This window comes from Polyodon spathula, chromosome 11 (assembly GCF_017654505.1).
Source record: "Polyodon spathula isolate WHYD16114869_AA chromosome 11, ASM1765450v1, whole genome shotgun sequence".
NCBI classification, from domain to species: domain Eukaryota; kingdom Metazoa; phylum Chordata; class Actinopteri; order Acipenseriformes; family Polyodontidae; genus Polyodon; species Polyodon spathula.
In genome coordinates, this window is record NC_054544.1 from 26,110,277 (window position 1) to 26,136,839 (window position 26,563).

Here is a 26,563-nt window from a genome sequence, read left to right on the forward strand (position 1 = left end):
AAAATAAAATTCTCTGGTGTCTGTTTACGATGTTCCCCATAGTTTAACGCCTTTTCTGCGCCTTTTCAAGACCCTGTTTGAGTCACTATGGAATATAGGAAGTACTGGTTACAGCCTGGATATGTAGTTATATTTTTTTACAGTTGAAAAACAAACAAATCAGTCTTTTTGCTTAAGGACATGAGTACTTAAAGAACATCCTTTACGAACGAGAGGAGGCCATTCACCCCATCAGTGCTCCCCTAGTTCCTGGCAACTGATTGATTCCAAAAGGTCCTAACGGATCAACATGGCTCGATCTCCACTCCACTCCACTCCACTCCACATTGTATGCTAAAATAAAAGGTCCAGAACGCCACACAGTTGTGGGTAACCATTTACCATTCCCAGAAAATTGTTAGTCTGACAGGCTGTAAAATTGCATACATATTTCATGCCAAACTACTGTAGCCCTGTATTACTGTGTGGCTAGTGTGTTCAGTAACACAACAGCACTTGAAATAGCCCATGGGGATTTCTTTATTTTTATTCACAGTAGGGCAGGGCTGGGTGATGCAGTGGTAAATTAAGTAGCACTCAAATAACCACACAATGTACTGTATTTTATACATGTGTGGTTGATAACATATAAACAAAATGTGATAGAGAAAAGGGTTCAGGTGTTGCGTATTTCTCGTATACCCCACATGATAAGAACATATCAAAATGTGGTGAATATTCACACATCAAAATTTGACAATGTTCCATTACCTTTTGAGATCTGAGCCTCCACAGGGTGCATGAACTACTGGAGTTAGGACTTTCTTTGACAGCTGCATAATATGATGTAAATGGCTCAGTAAAAAAAAAAAAAAAAAAAAAAAAAAACAACTAAGGGCCATTTATACCCTGCAGGGTTGTAATATATATAAAATTACATATCGATATATGCAAAAATGGACAGACAGCCAGACACCCCCTATATCCACAGAATCTTATGCTAAATAGTGTTAATCCCAAATTCCATAACAATTGGATAAGCAGTTCTCCAGATAACTGGTAAAATGTGTGATTAGGTACTTACATCCACCACATCTGAGCTGCAGATTTGTAGTGTCTACCTAGGTACTGAAAGACTTCAGTTCCTACAGCATCAGCACCCATGCATGTCATTTGTTCGGTTAAAGTATAGGCCTATTCTTTAATAATTTACAGGAAAATGCCTGGTCAATATCGACAAAGCAACAACAGAGTTCAGGGAGCAGTGATTCAAATAATATGTTGTCGTCCCTGGTCACCAGTGTGTTTTGCCTTCAGCTGTTGCCATGACAGCCTGAAGGCAACGGTAGGGCACAGGAAGCTTTTCAATAGCATCAAAAGAACCAGGTTTTCTCCATTTGTATTACTATTATTTGGAATTTATTAATCTTGGCAAGTTAACCCACCGGTCACTTATTTAGAAAGACAGAGCAACGGATGGAAAGCAGACTATCATTGAAGTGAGACCACAGATTGGATTACAATGCTCTCACTACTTACTGAGAATGTATTATTATTCCCCACTCATGCTGTCTGTCTGTCACACTTTGTCAAATATTTGTACATGCAGGGCTGGCATAAATTTGCGTACAATCCACACATGCTTTGTCTAGCTGTTGCAGTGTGCTGAAATTTGGTACAGGCAAAGAACAAGCCATGGTAAACAGAAGGATGCAATAAAAATACAATGTTTATATGCATCTAGACAGCAAATAATGGACGGAGCAGCAAACTATAATTTGTATGTAAATTATCAGCTAAAGTATATACAGTATCTGCTGTACAGTTTGCTAAAATGTAATAGCAACAATCCTTTGAGGAACCTGGTCCCTATGGCAGTACTGACAGGTCTTTCTGGGACAGTTTTAGTCAAGCATTTTTTTAAATAAAACTAATCATGTGACAGCAATGTGATCATCAAGCCTGTGCTAAACATGAACTGGTTAGAGTAAACTGTGCTCCCTTTATGGTGGCCTGGATCTCTTCTTTCAACAGGTAAATCCCTTACAAACCTACAGGTGAGACTGATTGTTGGTTGGATTGCCTACAATTAGTCTAAGGAGTAAAGAGCAGATTTAGCAAGAAGCTAATTGTTCCGCTGTCCCAGAAAGACCTGTTTGTATTGCCATAGGGACTGGCTCTTCAAGAGCTGGTTTCAAATACATAATATACAACATACACCCACCCCTCGTTATATTGCCCCTCGCTATATTGCGGATTTGGATATATCAGGACATGAATTCAGGACCGCAAAAAGGTGAACAAATTATTTTATTTTAAAATAACTCCTTCATAAGAATGTGAAAATAATCCCATTTCATCTAATTGAAAATCCATTAATTTGCAGAAAAAATCTAAGTGGCAATGTGTGATGAAATTTCAAAGGAAGCTTGTTGACCATATCTTGAAGTGAAAAACACTCAAGTGTGAAGAAGCCTCCAGACCAGCTTATTAACATGGTTTGGATTGATCTCCACGATGCTGTCTCTCAAAGTGATTGATTAACATGGTTTGGATTAGTCATCACTCTGATATCCGTTATCCAGATACACGTCTGTCACATTTTACCACCCTTGTATTAAGAATCCCCATATATATTATACACACAGCACCAATAAAATGTTTGTGAACCCCTTAGGTTTTCACATACTTCACATATTTCAAACCTAAAACATTATCAGATCTTAATCTTTATTTATTTATCCACAAATGATTCAACATTCAATATCCATGTGTAAAAAAGTATATGAACCTTTAGATTCAGTAACTGGTGGCACCCCCTTGAGCAGCAATGACTTAAACTAAGCGTTTCCTGTAACTCTTGGTCAGTCTCTCACATTGGTTTTGAGGAATTGTGGCCCATTCCTCCTTACAGAACTGCTTCAACTAGGTGACATTTCGATGGGGTTTAGGTCTGGACTTTGACTAGGCCATTCTAAAAATAAGGAATTTCTTCTTCTGCAGCCATTCTTTTGTAGATCTGCTTGTATGTTTTGGATCGTTGTCTTGCTGCATGACCCACTTTCGGTTCAGCTTCAGCTCACGGACGGGTGGCCTGACATTCTCTTCTAGAATCTTCTGATACAATGCAGAATTAATGGTTGCCTCAATGATGGCAAGTCGCCTAGGTCCTGAGGCAGCAAAGCAGCCCCAAACCATCACACTCCCACCACCTTGCTTGATGGCTGGGATGAGATTCTTCTGTTCGAACGCAGTGTTTGGTTTTTGCCAAACATAACATTTCTCATTGAGGCCATAAAATTCTACCTTTGACTTGTCTGTCCAGAGAACATTGTTCCAGAAGTCTTGTGGATCATCTATGTGCGAACTTCAGGACAGGCAGCAATGTTCTTTTAGAGAGCAGCGGCTTCCTCCTGGATATCCTTCCATCATTCTTGTTCAGTCATTTTCTGATAGTTGTGTTGTGAACACTCACATTAGCCAAGGTTAGAGTGGCCTGCAGATCCTTGGATGTTACTCTGGGGTTCTTTGTGACTTCCCTGATGATTTTCCGGTTTGTTCTTGGAGAGATTTTGGTAGGACAACAGCTCCTGGGTAGAGTATGGTCTTGAACTTTCTCCATTCGTAGACTATCTTTCTGACACTGGATTGGTGGAGCCCCAAATCCTTAGAAATGGTTTTGTAACTCTTTCTAGACTGATGAGCATCACTAACTGTTTTTTTGAGGTCCTCAAAAGATTTATTTTGATAGTGGCATGACGTCTTTCCACACACCTGTATGGTGAGGCCCAAACTCACAAAGTTTCTGATCTTTACATAGGGTGGGGCCTCCCAAACTCACCCCTGAAGATCTACCTAATTATTTAAACACCTGATTGTAATTATTCCCTTAATTGAGCTGATAAAACCAGGGGTTCACTTACTTTTCACATACCCTGAATCTTAATTACTCATTGTTGGTCTAATACATACATCATTTTGTTTCAAAAGACATGAAATTGGTTAATATAAACCCTATTGGATATTTAAGAAAAGTTTTGATTCAAGGCGGCTACCATGGTAAAACTATGAATTTTCCATAATTATCATTTGGGTTCACAAACTTTTTCTCGGCATATGTTTATATGAACAAAAAGACAAGACGCAGCCATTTTCATGTCCTAGCAACATAAGTGATACTCAATGAAACGTTGACATTTAATTTTATAAAACTACTTACTATGGACTAACTTATATAATGATTTTTAGTAAAAAAAAAAAAAAAAAAAAAAAGGATTATTTCATTTAGATTTTTTTCACTCCAAATAGTCAAAATGTCCTGTGGTTAATCTGCCAAGAAATTCAGGCATTTTTGAAGACGGCTACACTTCAATTTTTGACAACAGGAAGTCAGCATTTTCAGTCAGTCTTAAGAGGACCCCCTGCAACAAGGCAAGTTAGTCTCTTACAAATAGAATTGAAATCACCATCTATACCTCCCTGTAAGACGTGTACATTTTTTATGTCCTTTGGTGTGACGTATAGAAAAGGAATTTATAATTATCATTTTTTAAATGGGCTATCTTGCATTGAAAACTAAAGAACAACAATAGGTTCAAGGCCATGAGATAATATATAGGTGGCTTCATAAGTGCCTGTTTGGGATCAGAAATCAAAAAAGTCCCATGGTGTGACGAAAATATCCTACAGTGTGACAGGTATTCGAGTGTCACACCTCAGGACACTAACTTTTCACTTGTGTTTTTTTTTTAGCCTTCTAAATGTACAATGCATTTTTATAAATGGCAAGAGTTCAGGATTCTCAAAGAAAAACTGAGAAATAATGAAATAGCTTTTGTTGATTTTTCAGAAAATTATGCTTATAAGCTGAGCTCAGAGATACAGGCTTTCCACTTTGGGGGCAGTCGACAGCAAGCCACAATCCATACAATGGTAGCATACGATCTACCTGCGAACTCCTGAAGATCTGTACACTTTCTTCAGTGAGAAGTCATCCTGCAATACAAAGTTCTTCTGGGTAATTGAAGAGGAAATCCTGAGCTGTGAGGAAAAACTACGTATCACAGTCAAGAAAGTACCTGGCATAATGAAATCACATCAGGTCATTGCGACAAGTCCTGGAGTGGTTCATCACAGAGACAAGTTGTTTTTGCGAAAGACCTAACCTTTGCAGTTGCCACAGTCCCAAAAAAGTAGAGGTGGACAATTTGACAGAGAAGACCGATGTGAGGGAAAGAGAGATCTGAAAGTATCCAATCTAGCTGCAATGGCAAGCATGAAGTCAATGTGACATCAGAAAGCTCAAATTCAGAAGCTAAGAAGGTGGATGTTGGAAGGTTTGTTTTAGTCAAATATGACAACCATCCATATCTCGGTCAAATTATGAAGAACTCTGAAGATGAAGTGGAAGTGAGCTGCATGAAGCAACTTGGTGTCAACAATACGTTTACATGGCCACAAAAACCTGACTGCACATGCTACTACCATTCAGAAGTTCTCAGTCTTATCTCAAAGCCAGAACCTTCACCATCATGCTTTATAAAGCTGTCCCACGATGACTGTGAAAAATTCAAAAGTCAGCATTTAAAGGATACTTTTCAACCCTTCCAGATTCTCAAAGTGTCTGATTTTAGACTACCCCACAAAGGCACAATTATTTTAAAAATTAAATTATTTTTAGCTACTTTATGAAATAGTATGTCTATGCAGTATGTTTGTCCACACTTACTAGTACAGTACTTGTTTTCCTGTCACTTGATGTTATGTCTTAATGTTACATAATGTACAATGTTACTTGTTAATTAGTGTTATTTTACTTCTTGTACTTAATGTTACTTACTATTTAATACTACTTGTTAATGTTAGTGAAAATGGACATGAAGTACCATAAAAAAAAATTAACTGTCCCGAAAATGGACCGGCTGTTGCCGTCCATACTGTATCTTACCGTTCTTATGTTCAACATGTGTTGCTTTTAAAAACAAAAATACAATTTTAAAAATTAAAAATTATATATAAGTATATTGTTTCTAAATGTTTCCCATTGTCTATCTTGTATTTCCTCACTTGTCATTTCACAAATTATCATCATATCATTCAGTCCTAACGATAGTGTCCTGTGGTAAAAAAAAAAAAAAAATGTAATGAATAATGCTTTATTCAGTAAATTTGCACAACATTAGGGAAAAATGATTAGTACAAAGCTATTCAAATAATTTTATTTAAGGTAGAATTCGTTTTTGAATAAACAAAATTAAATGATAGATGTCAGCTATGGCTAAAATGACCACCGTTACAGCACAACCCTCATTTAAGACGCTTTCAAGAATAGAAAACTAACTGTTTTGGTCATGGTAACAACAGCTACACACACACTATATATATATATATATATATATATATATATATATATATATATATATATATATATATATATAAAATGTTTTTACAAGCGCAATCATTATATTCATCTTTTTAAAGAACATGCTGTCACACCATAGGATATTTGTAGGCCACAAATTAGCTACATACTGTAAAAAATGTCAAAATTAATTAGATCTAATGTGGACAAATATATTCTCATAAAGACTCTATACAATCCAATGGAAGGTTAGTTTTGGTGCTTTTTTCAATTTTGATTTTTTTCAGTTTTGAAAACCTTATTCGTCTTTCGCCCATATAACAAATTAATACACTTACCCGTCACACAGGATTTCCGACTCCGTCACCAGTTTTGTGTTTCAAAGCCCATCTCTTCAATGTTACAATTTATTTGAATATCTGTCACAGCCACGTTTTTTTTTTTTTTTTTTCTCTGCATGCCAAATCAGTCTGAAGCAGTTGCTATTAATTAATAGATAGACAATAAAGCTACCCACTACCAAACCACACCCCAGTCTTGACTGCTCATGAATATGCATGACAGTGGCAATTTCTTTATATGTTATCTTTCATGATATATTTGCTGTATTTTGCTTTATACTTTACTGTTTGCATTTTTTTTTTTTGTGTATGTTTTTTTGTGGTAAATAGTGAGACCCATGTGCAGTTACACAGCGCTTCCTCCAGTTTCACCTGACGAAAACGCAGCCAAAACAAAGCGAAGAGACAAGCTACAGTAATGTAACAGTTAATCATTAAACAGTTTTAGATACTGTGATGTATTTATTACAATCTGTGATCTTTAGTTGTTTTTGTGTACTGTGACATTAGGGCCTTATCAAGCACTATATTCTACAATTTTGAATACTGACGCTGGATACTGTTAATTCTGGAAACTTTTTTTTTTTAATCTTTTGCTAAATTGCATGACCTTTTACGCTGAATGCAGTTCTGTGCATGGGTAACATTTTGATTTCATTTTGCTGTTGGATCGTTAACGGGGAGTTTTACATATTGATACAATCAGATTTCAGATTTAAAAAATATGTACTATATTACAAACCACGTGTCATCTCTTTTGGCAAGTGATATTTTCATTATCATATTGTTCTGAATTAAAATACTTCTGTTGAAAATAGCATACCGTACCAATAAAACCAATACAGTACATCTAAATGGAAACTTATTTAAAAACACAGTCTTTTCAGATATGTATTTTTGATACTGTATCTTTTGTGTGTTCCCTGAAAAATGGATAAGGATTGGAACAGGCCAAAATGAAATTATCAGATATGCATCACACACGTTTAACCGCCCTGAAGTCAAAATTTTATAGGGTCATATGCAAGTGCTGACTGTAACATGGTTTGGATTGAGCTCCACGAAGCTGTCTCTCAAAGTGATTGTAGCTGACAAAATAATTCTATATATCTCACCCATTTTAAAGACACTCATGTTACAGCAAACATGTATTTTCATTTTTTTAAAAAATACATCTGGTACTACACAAAGTTTTCAGTTTGCTTGCCTTGCCTACCAGGAATTCTGTTACAGTCTTAGCTCCTTGGTCATTTCACCCCAGCAGTGTCTTCTGGATAAAATAATGTTCCTGGCTGAAAGCATGTCAGTCACTAGGGGAAGCAGCTGATTGGTTATTGAAGGAAAGAAGCCTATAAAGGGGCGGGGACAATATCACACTCCAGGTGAAATGACTCAGGAAGTGCAAGACAGGACCAAAGCAAACAAGAATAAGAAAAGAATATCCAACTTGTGGTGCTACACCTGACTACAGCATCTTAGACTAGATTTAAAATGTCACAAATGGAAATATCTGGGGTCAAGACCATTTATGTATTCTCCCCAGCAGGATGAAATCCTGGCAACAGGGATATAGTGGAAATGGTCATAAGTGCATATCTGGAAAGCTGCTTTTTATATTGTGATCAAACGTGGTATTGCCATTATTTAGCATAACTGGGAATATCAGCTTGTGAACCTAAATATAGCAGTCTCTGTCTGTACATCCATCCGTCTGTCTGTCACAACTACATTTTTACATCAAGTTACCATTGTAAACACTTTACCATGACATGAACACTCCACTAGCTTACCTAATGACATCTAGAGCTTAAATGCCACTTATCCAATTAGCATTTCTTATTTTATACTGTACTATTGATATACGTCACAGTCATCAACCTTTTCACCATATTACTAACTCCAATTCTGAATTTACATCCATGGCGGGAGATGTTGCAGGCATACTTAAAAACTATTATAAACTAAGAATTGCACAAGGCAAAAACATAAAACCCTGCTTTAAGAGTTCCAGAATAATGCAGTGTGAAAGCCAAGCTGTGTTTTAATCCTGTACATCCACTATCAACAGATGGACTAACAGATGTGACAGACAAGACAAGCCAAACCAATTCTAGCTTTTGTGATTCTAACAATCTTTAAGTGTAAACCAAGACTTTCTCTTCCAGTGGGGTGTGCCAGACAGCTTTCTCTCCTTAACATCAGGATTTCTGCTTTGGATTTGTTTAATACTCCTCCTTCCTCTCTTGGGTAACACAATAAAAGGTAGACTACTGTATTTTTCAAAATTAAGTTCTTGATCAATATGGAGACTACTAAAGCACAACAAATCAATATTAAAAATCATTCAGTGCCTCTATTAAATGCTATTTTAATTTTTTTTTTTTTCAGGGTTATCACGGATTTCATGATATACATTGCCGTGTAATATGTAGTTTTCCCTGAAAATTCCAATTTCTGAAGTATATTGCAAATATGCATGTGTTTATCACTTAAAATAATTGTTTTCCTTATTGACGCACTACATGTTACACTGCACTTAGGACCCGGACAGTCGGTTTAATTTGTCTATGTGCATCAAAGATCGGAAATACTTCTGCTAAAGATCGCTCTGTCCAGTATAATTTCACATGTGTGTGTTGTTGTTTTCACTTTTAATTACGTTTTTACTTTGTTGATAACTGACTGATGGTGAAAACAGGCTGTGTTTAAAAGGTGGGCATAAAAACACTCAACCTCAAAATGTGATTTGAAGTTTAATAGCCTGTCAACATCAAAAATACAGGTTTTTAGAACCCATTTTCGATATAAAAAATATGTGACACAATTACCATTACCAAACAGAATTGTTGTTATCAAAAATAAAATAAATATATCAAAAATGTAACTGTTGATAAATTAACGATGACATGTTAAAACGGCTTGCCATAGTGATTCAGTCTTTAGCAATTGTGTATGTCTGAACAGTAAAGCATAACTCTTGTGCCATATCAATGCTATTTTTCGGGGGGGGGGGGGGGGGGGGGGGGGGGACTAATTTTGGCTGATGCCTTTTAACTCTTGTTTAAAACTATACAATGCATACGCGTAGGTTCTAGTAAAGTTTGAGGTTTTGTCTTTTTTGGTTGTTGTTGACACAAATAATACGTCTAATATTATGCTATAGCTGGTTATACTTGGTGAGATTGCACTTTTACTGCGACCATTCTCAAAATATAATTGTAATTATTTCGAATGCCTGTCAGGTCTGCTGTCCTGCAACAGGTGAAGTGCTCCGCAGACCCCTGTGACAGCACACTCGTGTCGGGTCTCGTTTTCAAGCAGTCTTGACTAATTTAGTACAAACACATCGATATGCTGGCCCTGGTGTTTGGCACTTTCCAGGGATGGGGTGGCGTACTAGGCTGATTTCTAATTACCTGGTAGTGCAGTTAGCCACATTGCCTACAATAATCAATGGGTTTACTGTGATTAAGTTATTTCGGGTTTAGCAGCCCATAGGTACATCCTACACCTACCTGACTTTCAAATCTTTGTATTGTTTTGCCACATTTTATTTATTTTATTTTTATTTAATCATAAATTACAATCGGGTTCGTTTAACCAGAAAGCCTCTTCAGACCAACAGCTTTCGTTGTTTCACAGTACAGTATTCCGCCCTCTCTCCAAACCAAAACCATTCTTGTGACGCAATTTCGTATGTTATTAACTGCCCCGTGGATTACGTAAGACTTTAACAAAAAAAAAAAATGTAGTTTACATAAACATTTATGACTACATAAAATGTCAAGTTACACATATCCCAAAGAAATATTAGATAAATCCATTACATTTGTATGGAGCTATAAATCACGTGCAACCTAAAAAAGATACTTAACCCAAACCAAAATAAATACATTAAATATAAAATCTGGAAATATTTATTGCATTGCAAAAATAGCCGTGCGTAGTTTACCCACCCACGTATATTTCTCAAAGTGTTTTCATTTTATGGTGGTCCATCTAAGTACCATATATTAAAACACTATACTTCGTCCTTCAAAGAAACTAGGTATTTCCTCTTTGGCTGAAAGTCTACTTTCTGTAACCAATTCGTTGGTGAGATGTACATACATTTTAAATGTGTTCTCTTACCGTATCTATTGGCAGAGGTCCCTAGTTGATAGAAGACGGTCATGAGGCAGAGGGCAGTCCACATTCGCGGGTGCTTCATGTTTCCCCGCTATTAATGCTTTTTGGAATTGCTTTAATGAGTTTCTAAATCTTCATTTTTGTAAGACTATATGGAACTCTATTTCACAAATATAAAAATTTTAAGTAACTGGGTTAATTGTAAAGGAGAGATGTAAAACCTGGGACTACGGCAAATAAACGACTGAGAATCAGTATCGCTCCTCCTCTGTGTTTTTGCATCTGATGGAGACGAGACCCGCAATGACGTCAGAGAGAGAGAGAGAGAGAGAGAGAGAGAGAGAGAGAGAGAGAGAGAGAGACAGACAGATTGAAATACCGGTAAATAAAAAGCAGATTTTGAATTTGAATGAGACACACTTCTGATATTTAAATATATATTTTTAAAACAATTTACAAAAAACAAGACATTTATTCAAATATCAAAGAAACACACACTATACATTTGCTTTCGAGAATATGGCCACTAAATATATATTAAAAAAATGTTTCCCTAAAGTTCACAAAAAGAGCCTGGAAAATGTTCTTAATTGGTGGGAAAGGCTGTAGTCTGGAACAGTGCAGGAGCATGTGGTGTTGAGAGGGGCTCTCTCATAGAAGGCTGTGCATGCTGGCTTTACAGACAGGTCTGCTGAGGGACTCTCTTTGAATGCTGTGCATCCTGGCTTTACAGACAGGTCTGCTGAGAGATCTTTCTGCTGCCCAAAATGCTGAACCTTCACACAGCATCTTTCAACAAGATTCAAAGGCAGTAAATGCCCTAGGTTGTCAGCAATCACAGCCACGACACTGGGTATTACAGTGGAGGGGTGAAGAGGAAGGAAGGGGTACCATATTTAACTGAACAGAGTGATGGCACACAATAATTGGAGGGCTGATATGAAGAAACGCCAATAAAAAGACAGGAGTAAAAGTACAAGGGGCAGGAAGCAATTAGTAAGAAAAATGAAGTCAGACATCTGCTCTTCCTAGAGATGCAACGAGCTTCCTAGTTTTGTCATATACATTGTGATATGAACTCCACAAGGTCTATGGTCAGAACTCTAGCTGAGTTTATCAGAGATCTGAACCCCAGCCCTGAAAAATTAAGATATTGATATAAACATTATCTCGTCAAAATGTTTAGTATAGTACATTTTCAATATACTGGTAGTAAATATATGTTTTTATAACCTTGCTTATAAAACAACTGAACAATTATTTTATGAGTTAAATGGCAATATTTCAAAAGAGTAAATTGTGCCACACAATTTTTTTTTAAATAACCCCTCATACTGTGTGCTTATTTTTTTTTCTATTTGGTCAAAAAGCTTGCTGGGGCTATTTCCGGTAGATCTCAGTAAAATTGCTTAATACAGCTTTTAGTTATAGTAGAAAGATGCCCAAGGTTACGCCACAAACGTGATCTTTAGTGCTAAAGTCTCGTGAACATAAAGTACAGCTTTTGGACAGGTTTCCATTCAAACACTTTTTTGCTATTGGTCAATTTGCGCAGCTTTTTAGTGCGAGAAGGCAATTAACCTGCCCCTTTAAATCGTACCATGTTTTGGCTGTGCAAGTCCTGTAGTGTGAGGAATGTGCGCGTTACGTGACACTCACAACAGTGGAGAGAGAATTTGGAGTTTCTAAACTGCTTGGAAACACTGTACAATACTTCACAAACAAGCTTTCACAGTAATAAATGCGGTTTGGATTTACACAAATAATTCAGCCACAAGAAATGGTATACAACCCCCACAGCATGTAGGGAATTGTATAACAAATGTCTGTTCAAAGTTTAATCAAATTCACAACAGCAACTTCCATAATATTTATGCTATTCTCTTGTGTTTAAGCCCATCTGTAAAATATGAAGAAAAGTCACATAGGAATCACATACTTTATTGTTTTAAATGACAGCAGTATTTAGATTCACCGCTGTTTGAACCAATTAAATAGACCCCACGGTGTCCCAATATCCTCACTTTTATCAGCTTAACAGAAAAAAATAGAACAGAATGACTGTTTTACAACCCAAAAGGCAAGGTTGGATGATGATAAAATCTACATTTGATAATCACGAATACATTAAAACAAGTTTTAAGGTCATTAATTGCGACTGTCTCCCTAGTTGGATTCCTGAATTCAGATGCTGAATGACTTCAATTTGACCTGCTATTAGTTAACTGAGCCCAACCCCACCAGAAGGTCCCAATCCCTCCAGGTATTCACCAGCCTACAGCAGCATTTCCAAAGGAGCAAAACACGGCTGCTGCACTCCCAAAGGGACTGAACACTGTAAATCTACATTCTTAAAAGGAGATGGTCTACAATCTCAGAACAAAGCAAGGTGGGCTAAAACCTGCCACTTTCTTAAATGAGAGCTTCAGACCTGTGACAAATAATAAAACAGGCAAACAAAAGGTGTTCAGAAAGATGCAAACTCTTAGTCACATACAAAATTATTTGTACTGGTGCACTGGCTAAAGATCTGTTATTCAAGGCATTGCTGTGTTACAAGGCAATAATGGAACTCCAGAGTCTGAAGGTCGAGGGCATTATTTGAACAGCAATACTATAAATCATGACTACACTACAACTTAAACATGTCTCCCAGCATTAGCAATCAGAATTTCCACGAGCATTAATGCTGTGGGAGCAGTGGGGAGGCAGGGTCCTTGCAGTTCCAGGAGGTCTCGTCTAATCCACAGTCATACAGTTGCTCACTGCGGGATAGTGTTCAAAGAACCCCTGGAGGAAGAGAGACAGTTTATTCCCAACTCTAAACAAACAGCCTTATTTACTCTATTGCAGGTAATCTATACAGTAATTATGGCTAATAATGTTTGTTTAGTGTCTTGTGGCCATTGCTAATACAGCGGTTCTAGCATTTAGTGTACTGATTGTATCTAAAAAGGAGATAAAGAAATGCCAATGTAAAGTTTGATGTACAGTTTCTTCTTTATATACATGGGGGAGGGAGGTTATTTGTTCAGGTAAAGACAACCCCGATATTAATGCCCCCAAAAACTGAATGTTCATTACTGTATGCTTAGTTTTTCCATCCAAAAAATAAAATCTGAATGAAGTACTGTCGAATGAAACAGAAAATCACTTCAACATTAATTGAAATGACATTTGTATAGCGCCATTCAAAAACTATATCTCAGTTTTCCAACAGCAGCTACCAGAAACATATTTGGTGCAAAATTTTATCAAGGCCAACCACAAAACATACACACAAAAAGAAAACTTTATCCAAAAGTATACTGGTATTTGGAATATAATACATCTTTAATGGAATATTAAGAGAGAGATATAGATAGAGAGTTAGGTAGATTACATACACAAACACACACTAAATAAATCATTTTAATTAAGATAGAAAAGCATATGCAGTGCTCCTGCTTTTTAACTCTGTTGTCGGAAAGTTATAGATATGAGACTAATAAGAAGAATGCAAGTGCAGGTGTAATGCCAAATAAGAGCAATGACCATACCACCTTTAACTGGATCAGTTTTATAGAAGGGCCCCTAATATGTTTTTAACTTAATTTAAAGATGGTAAAGCATTGCATCATCTGGGAGCGTTACGACAACCTTTCTCCTTTATTTTACACATTGATCTTGGGATTAACTGACCTCAAGGCCCTCAACTTGAACTGGCCGCCATGTGACATCAGGCTTGTCATGGTCACCCGCACATTCAAAGTGCAGAGTTTATATTACCCTGTAAATACGTACCACAAATGTACCAGCAGTAGCTTCATTGAAATTACTTCTACAAAATCAAAAGATCAAGCTTGACCGAGAATATCATAGATCACATGTGTGCAGTGTGTGAAGCCAATATTCCAAAGCATTGGGTCTTCATCATCTAAAAACTCACATCCTGAAAGTCATCTTACGTCACAGGTCAAAATGAAAGGTGCGGTTTATAGTGGCCGGTTTTCAAGAACATGTAAACTCCTCAAAGTGATTTGAGCAAACAAAATCATTTTTCATGTCACGTTCATCCATTCACTGTACAGGTGATAAAATTTGTTGTTTTGAAATAAAAGTAATGTTTTAGTAGCCATATCTTTACATTTTGAACATCTGGTCCTACACTAGGTTACAGAAATTTGATTGCAGGTCAAACTTGCTCTTCAGCACTTTAATGGTCATTTGCCCTGCAGAATGAAATTGCCACACACCTTCATGACCACCTTTCCTGCTCATAACTAGCTGGCTGCTTCCCCTGGCTGGCATTCTTTTCAGACACTAAGCTGCTTAACCCCGAAAACACTGCAAAGGTGAAATGACATAGGAAGTGCAAGTGTAACAGATTTCCTGGAAGACAAGGCAAGCAATCTGAGAAAGTTTACCACGCGAGCACCAGATATCATGTTTTAAAATGAAAGATACATGTCAGAAATATTACACATTTGAGTATTCTATAGTGAATGGAATTGTTGACAGGATTTGTGAAAGTATTCTGTTAGCTGTCACTCAGTCACAATGATATAAACAAGTCCACTGGGCCTAGGCTAAACCCCCCAGGGCATACCTTGAAGAGAGAGGTCGTCTGGAGCACCCCAGAGGTGCAGCACATCTCCCGGATGGAGTGCATGGAGAGCTGCGGGCTGCCCAGGTCCACGACTCGCATTCCCAGCTTAGAGGAGAGAATGGGGCCGATCGTTGTCCCACAGGGGCTGTCGTTCCTCACCATCAAATCCTGGAGCCAAACAAAGGCTTGAGCAGAAAGTCCTCCCCTGCACTCAGACATAACTATAGCCACACTAAACACACAGTCTTCCCCTACACTCCCACAGAACTAGAGCCACACTGAGCAGACAGTGCTCCCCTGCACTCCCACAGAACTAGAACCACACCTAGCAGACAGTCCTCCCCTACACTTACAAAGACTTGAGACCCATGTTTGAAAGAACAGCTGTTTAAATATGAGTTGGGTTTATACTTTGTGGTGCAGCCCTTTGCCTTCTACAGACAGCAACTCTCTTATATGTTGTCTGGATGAGATCAGCAATCGGACCTGGGGTTAATTGCAATTTGTAATTAATTGCAATTACAACTTAATTATAGCTGAAGCAAGGCACACCTGCATAATTGTCATTATACCATATAATTCAATTACAGTTCAATTACACATTTGTCATACTCTTTTCTTAAAAATGTCGTAATATTAACGTGTGATCCACTGCTTATCAGGATAATTTTACTGAACAACAATTACAGCAGCACTGTTAGCTTGATATTCAAAGCAGCATAAGCAAATTCATTCTAATTGCATTTAGCAAACAAAGGAAAAGCTTTACTTTGATCAGAGACAACCAGTCTAAATGTATTACACTTGAAATTTAAAAAATATATATATATATATATATATATATATATATATTATATATATATATATATATATATATATATATACACACAAGCTGCTAATTATGAGCGCTGTAAAAAGGACACACCCTTCTAAACTTAACCATGCACAATTACATGTTGTGTTTTACATTTAGTAAAAATTGGTGTGTGTACTTGTACCTGCAATTATTGCTTGGTTATTTAGAATAAACATGTTAATGTCTAATTATAATTGATCCTGCAGACCAGGATTGCTAATCTCGTCCACAGTGTGTCAGCGCATTGCTGCCTTTCAGAAGACAAAGGGCTGCACCACAAAGTAATAATTCACATTCACATTTTGCCAGTACTGTGTATGGTTCCAAAATAAACAGGTGTTCTTTCAAACGGGAGCATCTGCTTGAGTAAGTATTGAATGAATCCCCTTACACAGCACAAATCCTACTGTATAAACACCTGAAGCTGGCCTCTTATTTCACATGCACATTTCTTACAATAGTTAAACGTTTAGGAACGATTCTAAATGTTTAACTCCTGGAAAACGTTTAACCTCTGAACTATTACCATCCTTGCTGTTCTGTAATGCTGTTTATTACCCTGCTGGGAATGCAAGTACTCACTGATGGGTTACATTGCAGACAGTGTAATCATGTATACATATCACACTACAAAAGTGCAGGAATTTCAATGTACAAAACTAGTGCAGAAAACTCTTGTAACAAATTTTAGAGCCACCAGAGTTATGAAGACTACTTCACCATGGCCTACAGCTACTGTATGCACCTGTGAAATATAGACAGTGGTGCTTACATTCCACAGCTGAAGAATGTTTCAGTCAAGGTTTGGATAACAATGGAATGAGTGATTCTCTAGATACGTGTACAATAAAACTATAGGCTAGACGTTCAGGCGCATAATGAAACATTTTACAGAACAGATGAATTGACAAAATAACCACTTAACATATTAATGGGCAGAGGGCAATCATAGATTAAACTTTTTTTTTTGGGGGGGGGGGGGGGGGGGGGGGGGGGGTGCTGATTTCACCAATTCTCCCCATAATCTCTTGAACAGAAATATTCTTAGAATATTGTTCCTGCTTTTTTACAGCCAAGTAGGCACAATGACCCTCCAATGAATTCTCTCAACTCGTCTCAGTTTGAAGGTGCAGTTACCTGCAGTGGGACGTCGACTCTGCTTGCAATTTCTCTCAGGATAGAAGCCGTCACTGCGGTGGTGGCATAGCGCTGGTTGCTGTTAAACTTAATCACTGGACCCTGAAGCAGAAGTCAATAGAGAGGCATTAAAAGTGAGCAGCTTCAAATGTCATTGCATTTAGGAGTGAGCGACTTCGAATGTCATTGCATTTCCTTACTGCTTTATGATGTTTTTTCTCCAAATCTGCCTTTACTTGAATTTCAGCCTGTCTATAAAAACCCAAGTACCGTGACTGAATAGACTTCAAGTCATGTGACAAGAAGTCCCACCTACTGCAAGTCACTTTGGATTCTCCAGCCAGTCAAAGCCAGGTTAAAGTTACATCAAAAGAAACTCAATTTTGGAGCAACACAATCCAGGGCTAAAGAAAATAACTGAAAACATCTTAAAATAGTAAGGAAAATGTAAAAAGTTGTAATAATTATAATAATACTAGTGCTGGGACAAGTATAGTGCTCAGTATATTCTTTCAAAATGTAAACAACAATTTGAATATTCTTTAAATTTTAAAGCAATGCTGTTATCCCTTTAAATATGATATTGCTGCACTATCTGCTACACGGGACACCCTGCAGTTGCAGTAGAAGAGCAGATCAAACTAGCTGTGTTGCATGCTGTCCATCCTGACTGGGAGACAATGAAACAAAACAAGACATAAGCTGAGGACTGTCAAGCTTTGGGAAGTAGGAATCCTCTTACTCAACTCTGAAACATCTTTGTAAATGAACCAACAGGCATGCAAGACCCATAGGGCTAGGGAATATTTAAAAGTTTCAACTCATTTTCAAACACTCCTCTCCAACACGTTATAAAATCTCTATATGAAAACGGCAAGCTTTTTTCTTGCAATCCAGATCCAGTGGCTCTTGCCAGCTGACCTGCAGAGAACAATCTGTAACCTCAGTGCCGGATGAAGTCTTTAGTGTGGACAGTCCAGGCGAGAGGAAAGCCTGCCTACCTTGTGAAAGGCAGGTCTGTGATTTTCTTCGTGCTTCTCTCTGAAAACAAAGAGCGATATGATCTCACATTTTAACAGCAGATGCATCTTCGCTTAATTAGTAGTTAATGTAGTACCACCTCCAGGGTGCAGCCTTGTTCCCTTACCAAGTTTGTTTTGATGTTACACGTGGTATCCCATTTAATATTTCTGATACTAATAAAAAAAAAAAAACGACAACAGACCACCAATTACATCAAAAGGGCTCTAGATTCACAGATCTTTAAAAGGTCTCTCTTTATAAATAAATGTTTGATATCCATGAAACTGGCCTCCTGTAGTCTGAGGGATGCATGACATCACACTTGCAGTCAGCTTAGGTAATGCGCTTCAGCACACCTACATGGAGTAACAGCAACACCCAGAGGCCGGCTTCAATATAAACAACATGTATTTATGGTGGTGTACCATTTTGACAGAAACAGAATGAATGTGTCTGTTCCATTTACTTTAGGGAGTGCTTTACCATGCTACACCATTAGGGTTACCATGCCAATAACATATCTTCCGTAGCCACCACAACACACACACAGGTTCTCTCACACCTTTTTTAAAGCACTGTGTGCATATTGTTTCAAAGAAAAATATAAACATCTCTCCTGAAATAGATTCCTCTTAAATAAGATAATTCAGGAAATTTCCATTCCTTTTAAAGACCCTCACTTTGCCCTCTTCAAATAAGAAAGCACTTTATACGTTCTGCTTGGTGGGGCTTTATTTGATTTAATCTGCTTTAACTAAATAACCCTATTTACACACATTACTTTTATTCTGCCGTCTTCTCACAGAGATTTGGAGAAATATAGGTGTACAAGACAGAGTTGACTATCAAGAGATTTCCAATAACCTTTGAAAAATAAGCATCAAAAAACAGAGAAACCACAGATAGTATTTGCTGTGCACCTGAAATAGGTAGTACTAGATATTGCACTGGGTGTATGTACAGTGGCTCTCAAAAGTATTCACCCCCTTGGACTTTTCCACATTTTCTTGTGTTAGAAACATGGAATAAAAATTGATTTAATTAGGAGTTTTTGCCACTGATCAACACAAAAAAGTCCATAATGTCAAAGTGAAAAATGAAATCTGTAAATTAATCTAAATTAATTACAGATATAAAACAGAAAATAATTGATTGCATAAGTATTCATCCCCTTTGCTATGACACACCTAAATAAGCTCTGGTGCAACCACCTGTGTGCAATTAAGGTGTTTCACATGATGTAACAGGGAGAGATCTGTGCTGACTCTGCTGGCGTGTAAACGGGCTGCAGGAAGAGGGCGGCAGTCGCCCAACAACCGCCTGCGAGTCAAGGCAGTGACACGGGGAGGTGGGAAAGTGGGTGTGTGGACTTTCCCCCTCTTTGAATGGCTGAGAGGCGGGTCTTGGGTGATTGTTGGTCCTATAAAATAACGCTCTGTTGTTTCCTCAGGTCTGCCCACTTAGACGCGCCAAGAGTGCGGAAGCTTTGATTCAGGACCGGGAATCGGCCGGGAGAAAAATAAAGATTCACAGCGAGACAGAGAGAGAGAGAGAGAGACAGAGAGAGAGAGAGAGGGAGAGAGAGACCCCAGACCCCGGCGTATTGTGAAAGAGCAGGCTAGATAGCCGATAGAATAGGACGGTGATCCGGGTCGTGCGGGTAGCGGCGACCGGGATAACGCTGCCGAGTGCAGCACCTTTTATTTGTAGTTTTATTACTGTTTTATTTTCCCTTGTTCTTTTCGCCTTCTGTTTTCATTATTATTTCTTTGAGCACCTGCGAGTGCACTTGCTGTTCGTGTACCAGCTGTGGTATTTCCGTGGTGCTGTCTATCATCGTTGATAGGCAGCCCACGGTCAACAGTGCCCTCTGCCGGAGAAAAATAAGAACTGGTCCAAAATAAAACTGGGCACCTGTGTGGTGTTTCCAAGTACACCTGTCTGTCTCCTGGTCAGTGAATTACCCACACCCCTTCCACACATGATTTCTGGGTAAATACACCTGTCTCTGGGAAGTCCCACAGTTGGTTAGTACATTTCCTAACATGAAGACGAAGGAACATTCAAAGCAAATCCGGAATAAGGTTCTTCAAAAGTATCTGCTCGAGAAGGGCAGTAGTCAGGGAGGCCACCAAGGAGGCCTATGGCAACTCTAAAGGAGTTACAGTCTTCCACGGCTGAGCTGGGAGACACTGTGCATATGGCAACAATAGCCCGAGTGCATCACAAAACTGTCCTTTATGGGAGAGTGGCAAAAAGAAAACCATTGTTGAAAAAAAACTCACATCAAATCTCAGCAAGAGTTTGCCAGAAGGGATGTGGGAGACTCTGAGACCAAGTGGAAGAAGATTCTATGGTCTGATGAGACCAAAATAGAGCTTTTTGGCCTCAATGCTAAGCGCTATGTTTGGCGCAAGCCTAACACCGTACATCACCCTGAGAACACCATCTCTACCTTGATGCATGGTGGTGGCAGCACCTTGCTATGGGAATGCTTTTCTGCGTCAGGGACTGGAAAGCTCATGAAGATACAGGGCAAAATGGATGCAGCAAAGTACAGATAAATCCTGGAGGAAAACCTGCTGAAGTCTGCAAGAGACCTGGGACTTGGGAGAAGATTCATCTTCCACCAGGACAATGACACTAAACATACACCCAAAGCCACACTGGAGTGGCTTAAAAAAAAAAAAAAAAAAAAAAAAGGTCAATGTCCTGGAATGGCCCAGTCAAAGCCCGGACCTCAATCCAAGAGAATATGTGGAAAGAGTTGAAAATGAATGTTCACCAAAAGATCCCCATCCAACTTGACGGAGCTTGAGCTTAAATGTTGTAACACAATAAAATGTGGAAAAGTCCAAGGTGGGTGAATACTTTTGAGAGCCACTGTATTCATCATTAGCAAATCAATATACAGTCTATAACAGTGAAGTTCTGAAACACATCTTTTCTGACGAACCCAAATATGACACTACATATTGAACTGATTGTAAGTTCATTAACAATTTAAACAAATCAATATAGCCTATAAAACTGTACATGTACAATGCATTCTAATATGAAAAATATGAGAAATCTGTAAAAATAAGTATTGCAGTACTCTGCATGAACACGTAAACCTGCTAGTCTTCGAGCGAGAGGGAGATGAAGGCAGAGACTTACTGGTAATTGGGGTGCACAGCGTGAGCCATGTCAGCACTGATCATGTAGGAACGAGACACAGACTCCTCGAAGGCTGTCAGGTTGTTAGGACTGGAGGACAGGCGTCGCAGGATCAGCTCTGTCAGGGAGGACATGGCGCCCTGGGCACTCTCCGAACCCACCTGGGGAGAGACAACGACACTGATGCCTCATGGCAAGACAGGACTGCAATATTGGGAATCTGATGCCTTCTGGTGTGTAGAAATGAAGAAAGGGTGGCAGATTTAATGTTATACAGAACACAGATACACACTAGGGGTGCTCCGATTAACAGATTAAATCGGACCGATGAATCAACTAAAGAGTTGATCGCAGATAAAAAATAAAAAAAAATTACAATTTAAAATTGTATTTATTTATTTGTTTTTATATAAAATAAAAATCAACATTTTCTCAGCGGCAGTCCAATCATAAGTGAGCGGAGGCGGGACATAAACAGTTGACGGTCTTGAGAAGATTTAACCAATGGGAGTGTCAAAAATCTGCTCCTTGTTATGCAGGTGTCCAATCATAAGTGAGAAGAGGCAGAAAGGTACTCTTTGTGAGTTAAACCAATGGGAAAATCAAAGATTTGCCCTGGTTTTGCAGCTGTCCAATCATTAGTGAGCAGAGGCAGGACAAATATGCTAGGGTGCACGGTGTAAGAATAGCTGTATTTTGCACAATATTGCTAGTATTAGACTGTTATTGAGAACTTCGAAGGAATATTTACACTGAACAAAAATATAAACAGAACATGTAAAGTGTTGGTCCCATATTTCATGAGCTGAAATAAAAGATCCCAGAAATTTTCCATACGCACAGAAAGCTTATTTCTCTCGAATTTTGTGTACAAATTTGTTTACATTACTGTTAGTGAGCATTTCTCCTTTGCCAAGATAATCCATCCACCTGAGAGGTGTGGCATATCAAGAAGCTGATTAAACAGCAAGATCATTACACAGCTGCACAGATGTCTCAAGTTTTGAGGGAGTGTGCAATTGGCATGCTGACTGCAGGAATGTCCACCTGAGCTGTTGCCAGAGAATTGAATGTTCATTTCTCTACCATAAGCCGACTCCAACGTCGTTTTAGAGAATTTGGCAGTACGTCCAACTGGCCTCACAACCACATACCACGTGTAACCACGCTAGCCTAGGACCTCCACATCCGACTTCTTCACCTGCGGGATTGTCTGAGACCAGCCACCCGGACAGCTGATGAAACTGTGGGCTTGCACAACCAAAGAATTTCTGCACAAACTGTCAGAAACCGTCTCGGGGAAGCTCATCTGCCTGCTTTTCGTCCTTCGCAGGGTCTTGACCTGACTGCAGTTAGGCGTCGTAACCGACTTCAGTGGGCAAATGCTCACCTTCAATTGCCACTAGCACGCTGAAGAAGTGTGCTCTTCACGGATGAATCCCAGTTTCAACTGTACCGGGCAGGTGGCAGACAGCGTGTATGGCGTCGTGTGGGAGAGCGGTTTGCTGATGTCAATGTTGTGAACAGAGTGCCCCATGGTGGCGGTGGGGTTATGGTATGGGCAGGCATATGCTACGGATAACAACACAATTGCATTTTATTGATGGCAATCAATGGCCCATTGTCGTGCCATTCATCCGCTGCCATCACCTCATGTTTCAGCATGAAAATGCATGGCCCCATGTCGCAATGATCTGTACACAATTCCTGGAAGCTGAAAATGTCCCAGTTCTTCCATGGCATGCATAGTCACCAGGTGTTCACCCATTGAGCATGTTTGGGATGCTCTGGATCATCGTGTACGACAGCGTGTTCCAGTTCCCGCCAATATCCAGCAACTTCGCACAGCCATTGAAGAGGAGTGGGACAACATTCCAGAGGCCACAATCAACAGCCTGATCAACTCTACGTGAAGGAGATGTGTCGCGCTGCATGAGGCAAATGGTGGTCACACCAGATACGGACTGGTTTTCTGATCCATGTCTCTACCTTTTTTTAAGGTATCTGTGACCAACAAAATGCATATCTGTATTCCCAGTCATGTGAAATCCATAGATTAGGGCCTAATGAATTTATTTCAACTGATTTCCTTATATGAACTGTAACTCAGTAAAATCTTTGAAATTGTTGCATGTTGCGTTTATATTTTTGTTCAGTGTAGAATTGCTTTTTTTTACAAAAAAAAAAAAAAAAAAACAAAATTATCTGTAGACATCATAGTTGATTTAGTTACGAATCAATTATTCTTTTACTTGGAGAGATTGTTAAAAAAAAAAAAAAAAAAAGGGGGGGGGGGGGGGGTGGTATACACCACAACTACCTGAACTGACACAGGAAGGGACTTCCAACTTCCAACTTCCAACATTCACATTATAAAAGGTATCAATAAAAAAACGGTTGTTCTGTGAAAATGTGTTACACTAACAAATAATAATAATAATAAATAATAATAAATGTTTAAAAAAGGCCAAATTCCTCATTGGACTTTTTTTCTCTTTTTTTTTTTAAGATTCTATGGATTTTTTAGTATTGCTATGCAGGACAGTCGCTGTCAGATCGTTACTTTTATTAAAAATGTGCGTGGATGAATCTCCTGATTAATCAACTAATGCCCACAAATTAACCAATCAGAAATTTTAAATCTAACGACAGCCCCAATATGTACATACTGGTGCTGGGACAAATATCTGAATATTCAAACGAATATTTGAGATGTATTCGGATACAAAAATCTGATGTTCTTATTCACTAGAAATGACAAAAATACCTTGCACTTATTTACCGCCTCAAAGAGCGCCATGTGATATGTGAGATTTAACAAATAAAAAAAAATAACAACAAAAAAACTAAACACACAGCAGCTCGACCCTCTATTTAAAAGTTTTAGATAGCAAAAAGTAAACAAACCTTAATTAAGCGCGCAGACATAGTGATCTGTATGAAAAGCCACATGGGTCAAAAAAAGAATTGTCACTTTAGACTGAGCGAGCAGTGTTGCCAGATTGGGCAGGTTGACACCCAATTGAGCTTGTATTTTTTGTATTGAAAAAATGTGTGAAAAAATGGCTTTGGGCAGATGCCTATTTTTTGGGCATTTCTGCGGGTATTACATTTGGATATATTTTTAACAGTTGTGATATTTTTAAGCAAAATACTATGCTATATGATTCACAACCCTTAGTGTTTACATCACCGTTGCTAAACATTGTAACAATAACACGCATCAATATCTGTCACATGACATACATTTCATTATTACTTTGGGCTACAAATGTAGCACTTTCTAAAAGGCACAGTCTGGTAACAGGCGTTATTGCAAATGAGAATTTGCTCTCAAGGGTTTTACTTGATTAAAGAAAAGGAATGATTAATCGATATCAGCGTTATTCCACAATTAAACAGTACTATTGAATAAGTTAGTTTTCACAGGAAGCATTAACTGGTACTCTTTCAAATTCAAAGGAAGTTCCACAGACTCACCAGTGCCATCAATCAATAATAAACAAATGTAGGCCTACCATTTTACTTTACACATTACAAATACACCTGTGCACTAATAATAAAAAACAAAAAAATAGTATTTACATTAGCTTATCTTGAGTTAGTCTTTGTCAACTGGATGGACACTGTCAAACTCATTGGCCCGATACTTAGGTGTGATTTCTACAGTTTTCGGAATCTTTAAACAGCTTGAGTAGTAAAAACTCATTGGACACTGAAGTAAACTGCAGCTATGTTGCAGTATGACTGTGACACTGACCATGTGACTCACTCACCAGAAGCAGTTTTATTGAACAAGTATGTTTACTAAATTTAAAACCAAATTGTCTGTGTCGATGATTATATATGATAAGTGTATTGATTTGGTTACCAAACAACCAAAACAAGCCTTGCATGGTTTTTACAAGTGTAAAAATAAAAATAATCCGACAGCACAGAAAATCCGTGTTTTTCTGCAGCAAACAGATTCCTAGGAACCCTGGTAATTAAGCATAAAGTTGCAATTGAAAATTGTGTAGTGGCTATTTGTTACAATGGGGAACATCAAAGGTGATTGTGATATCACAGCTTGCGCTCCTGATTGGGTGGGTTTTGGGCAGGTTTTCAGGATTAAGTAAAAATAGTTGGCAACCCTGTGAGTGAATCAGAATCTCCATGGGCCAGAAAAAAAGGCAAGCACGTCATTCAGAAATGCCTCGTTTAAGCAATGCCCAACTTGCTGAAAATGTTGTGTAGATTTTTATAAAGATTATATATATTTTGTTGCGACTTTGTTATGTTGAATGTAATAAATGAGAACCAAAACTATTAGTTTTTTCCCCCTTCACTTTACAACACTATTTCCATGTTTGTTTTCTTTCAAGTGTTAAAATTACAGTGGCTCTCAAAAGTATTCACCCCCTCCATCATTTTGTTTTGTATTTGTCGTTAATTTTGAACAATTTGTAGATTTTATTTTTCACTTTGACATTATGGACTTTTTTGTGTTGATCAGTGGCAAAAACTCCTAATTAAATCCATTCTGACTCCATGTTGTAACCCAATAAAATGAGGAAAAGTCCAAGGGGGGTGAATACTTTTGACAGCCACTGTACATTTCAGTTTTGGTTTGCTTGTTCAGCTACAAATAGGACAAGTAAACCTCATGTTATTTCTTTATGAAAATGTGTCGATGGCCGCTGTTTACCGTGAAGAAACGGTAATGGCAAGGAATGAGAAACAACCACGACCATTCTCACAAAGCAATAACATAAGCATATTTGTGTCTATCTTGCAGCTAGTTCTGATTCCCCTCTGTAACAATGCACATCCTATACTGCAGAGCTCACTACTGCACTAATCTACTGGCAGAGGGTGAGCGAAGCAGGCATCTGGTGATTCTGCCTCTATGAGAGTGCTGCTCGGTGTTGCTCATAAACTTTACAGTTTTTAATTTGTCGTAAAATTGAATACTGAAATCAGTGAAACACAATCTTAGTGTTATTTAGAAA

The 26,563-nt window shown here is 38.2% G+C and overlaps 2 protein-coding genes across 4 annotated transcripts in view; both read right to left on the reverse strand.

The window, feature by feature from the left end:
- ptprna (protein tyrosine phosphatase receptor type Na) overlaps nt 1-11,095 on the reverse strand; it is a 161,820-nt gene extending 150,725 nt beyond the window's left edge. The window contains exon 1 of one of the 2 annotated variants that reach the window (XM_041263786.1): nt 10,813-11,095. In XM_041263786.1, coding sequence (XP_041119720.1) covers nt 10,813-10,891 — 79 coding nt within the window. In that variant the 5' untranslated portion in view covers nt 10,892-11,095. The remainder of the gene's footprint in view (nt 1-10,812) is intronic. The other variant, XM_041263785.1, reaches the window with a different exon arrangement.
- A 1,639-nt stretch (nt 11,096-12,734) lies between these two features.
- Nucleotides 12,735-26,563, reverse strand: part of LOC121323243 (aspartyl aminopeptidase) — a 34,111-nt gene continuing 20,282 nt past the window's right edge. For both annotated transcript variants that reach the window (XM_041264182.1, XM_041264183.1), the window contains exons 11-15: nt 21,573-21,733; nt 18,392-18,431; nt 17,391-17,492; nt 15,398-15,565; nt 12,735-13,599 (exon numbers count right to left, since the gene is read on the reverse strand). In XM_041264182.1, coding sequence (XP_041120116.1) covers nt 13,549-13,599; nt 15,398-15,565; nt 17,391-17,492; nt 18,392-18,431; nt 21,573-21,733 — 522 coding nt within the window. In that variant the 3' untranslated portion in view covers nt 12,735-13,548. The remainder of the gene's footprint in view (nt 13,600-15,397; nt 15,566-17,390; nt 17,493-18,391; nt 18,432-21,572; nt 21,734-26,563) is intronic.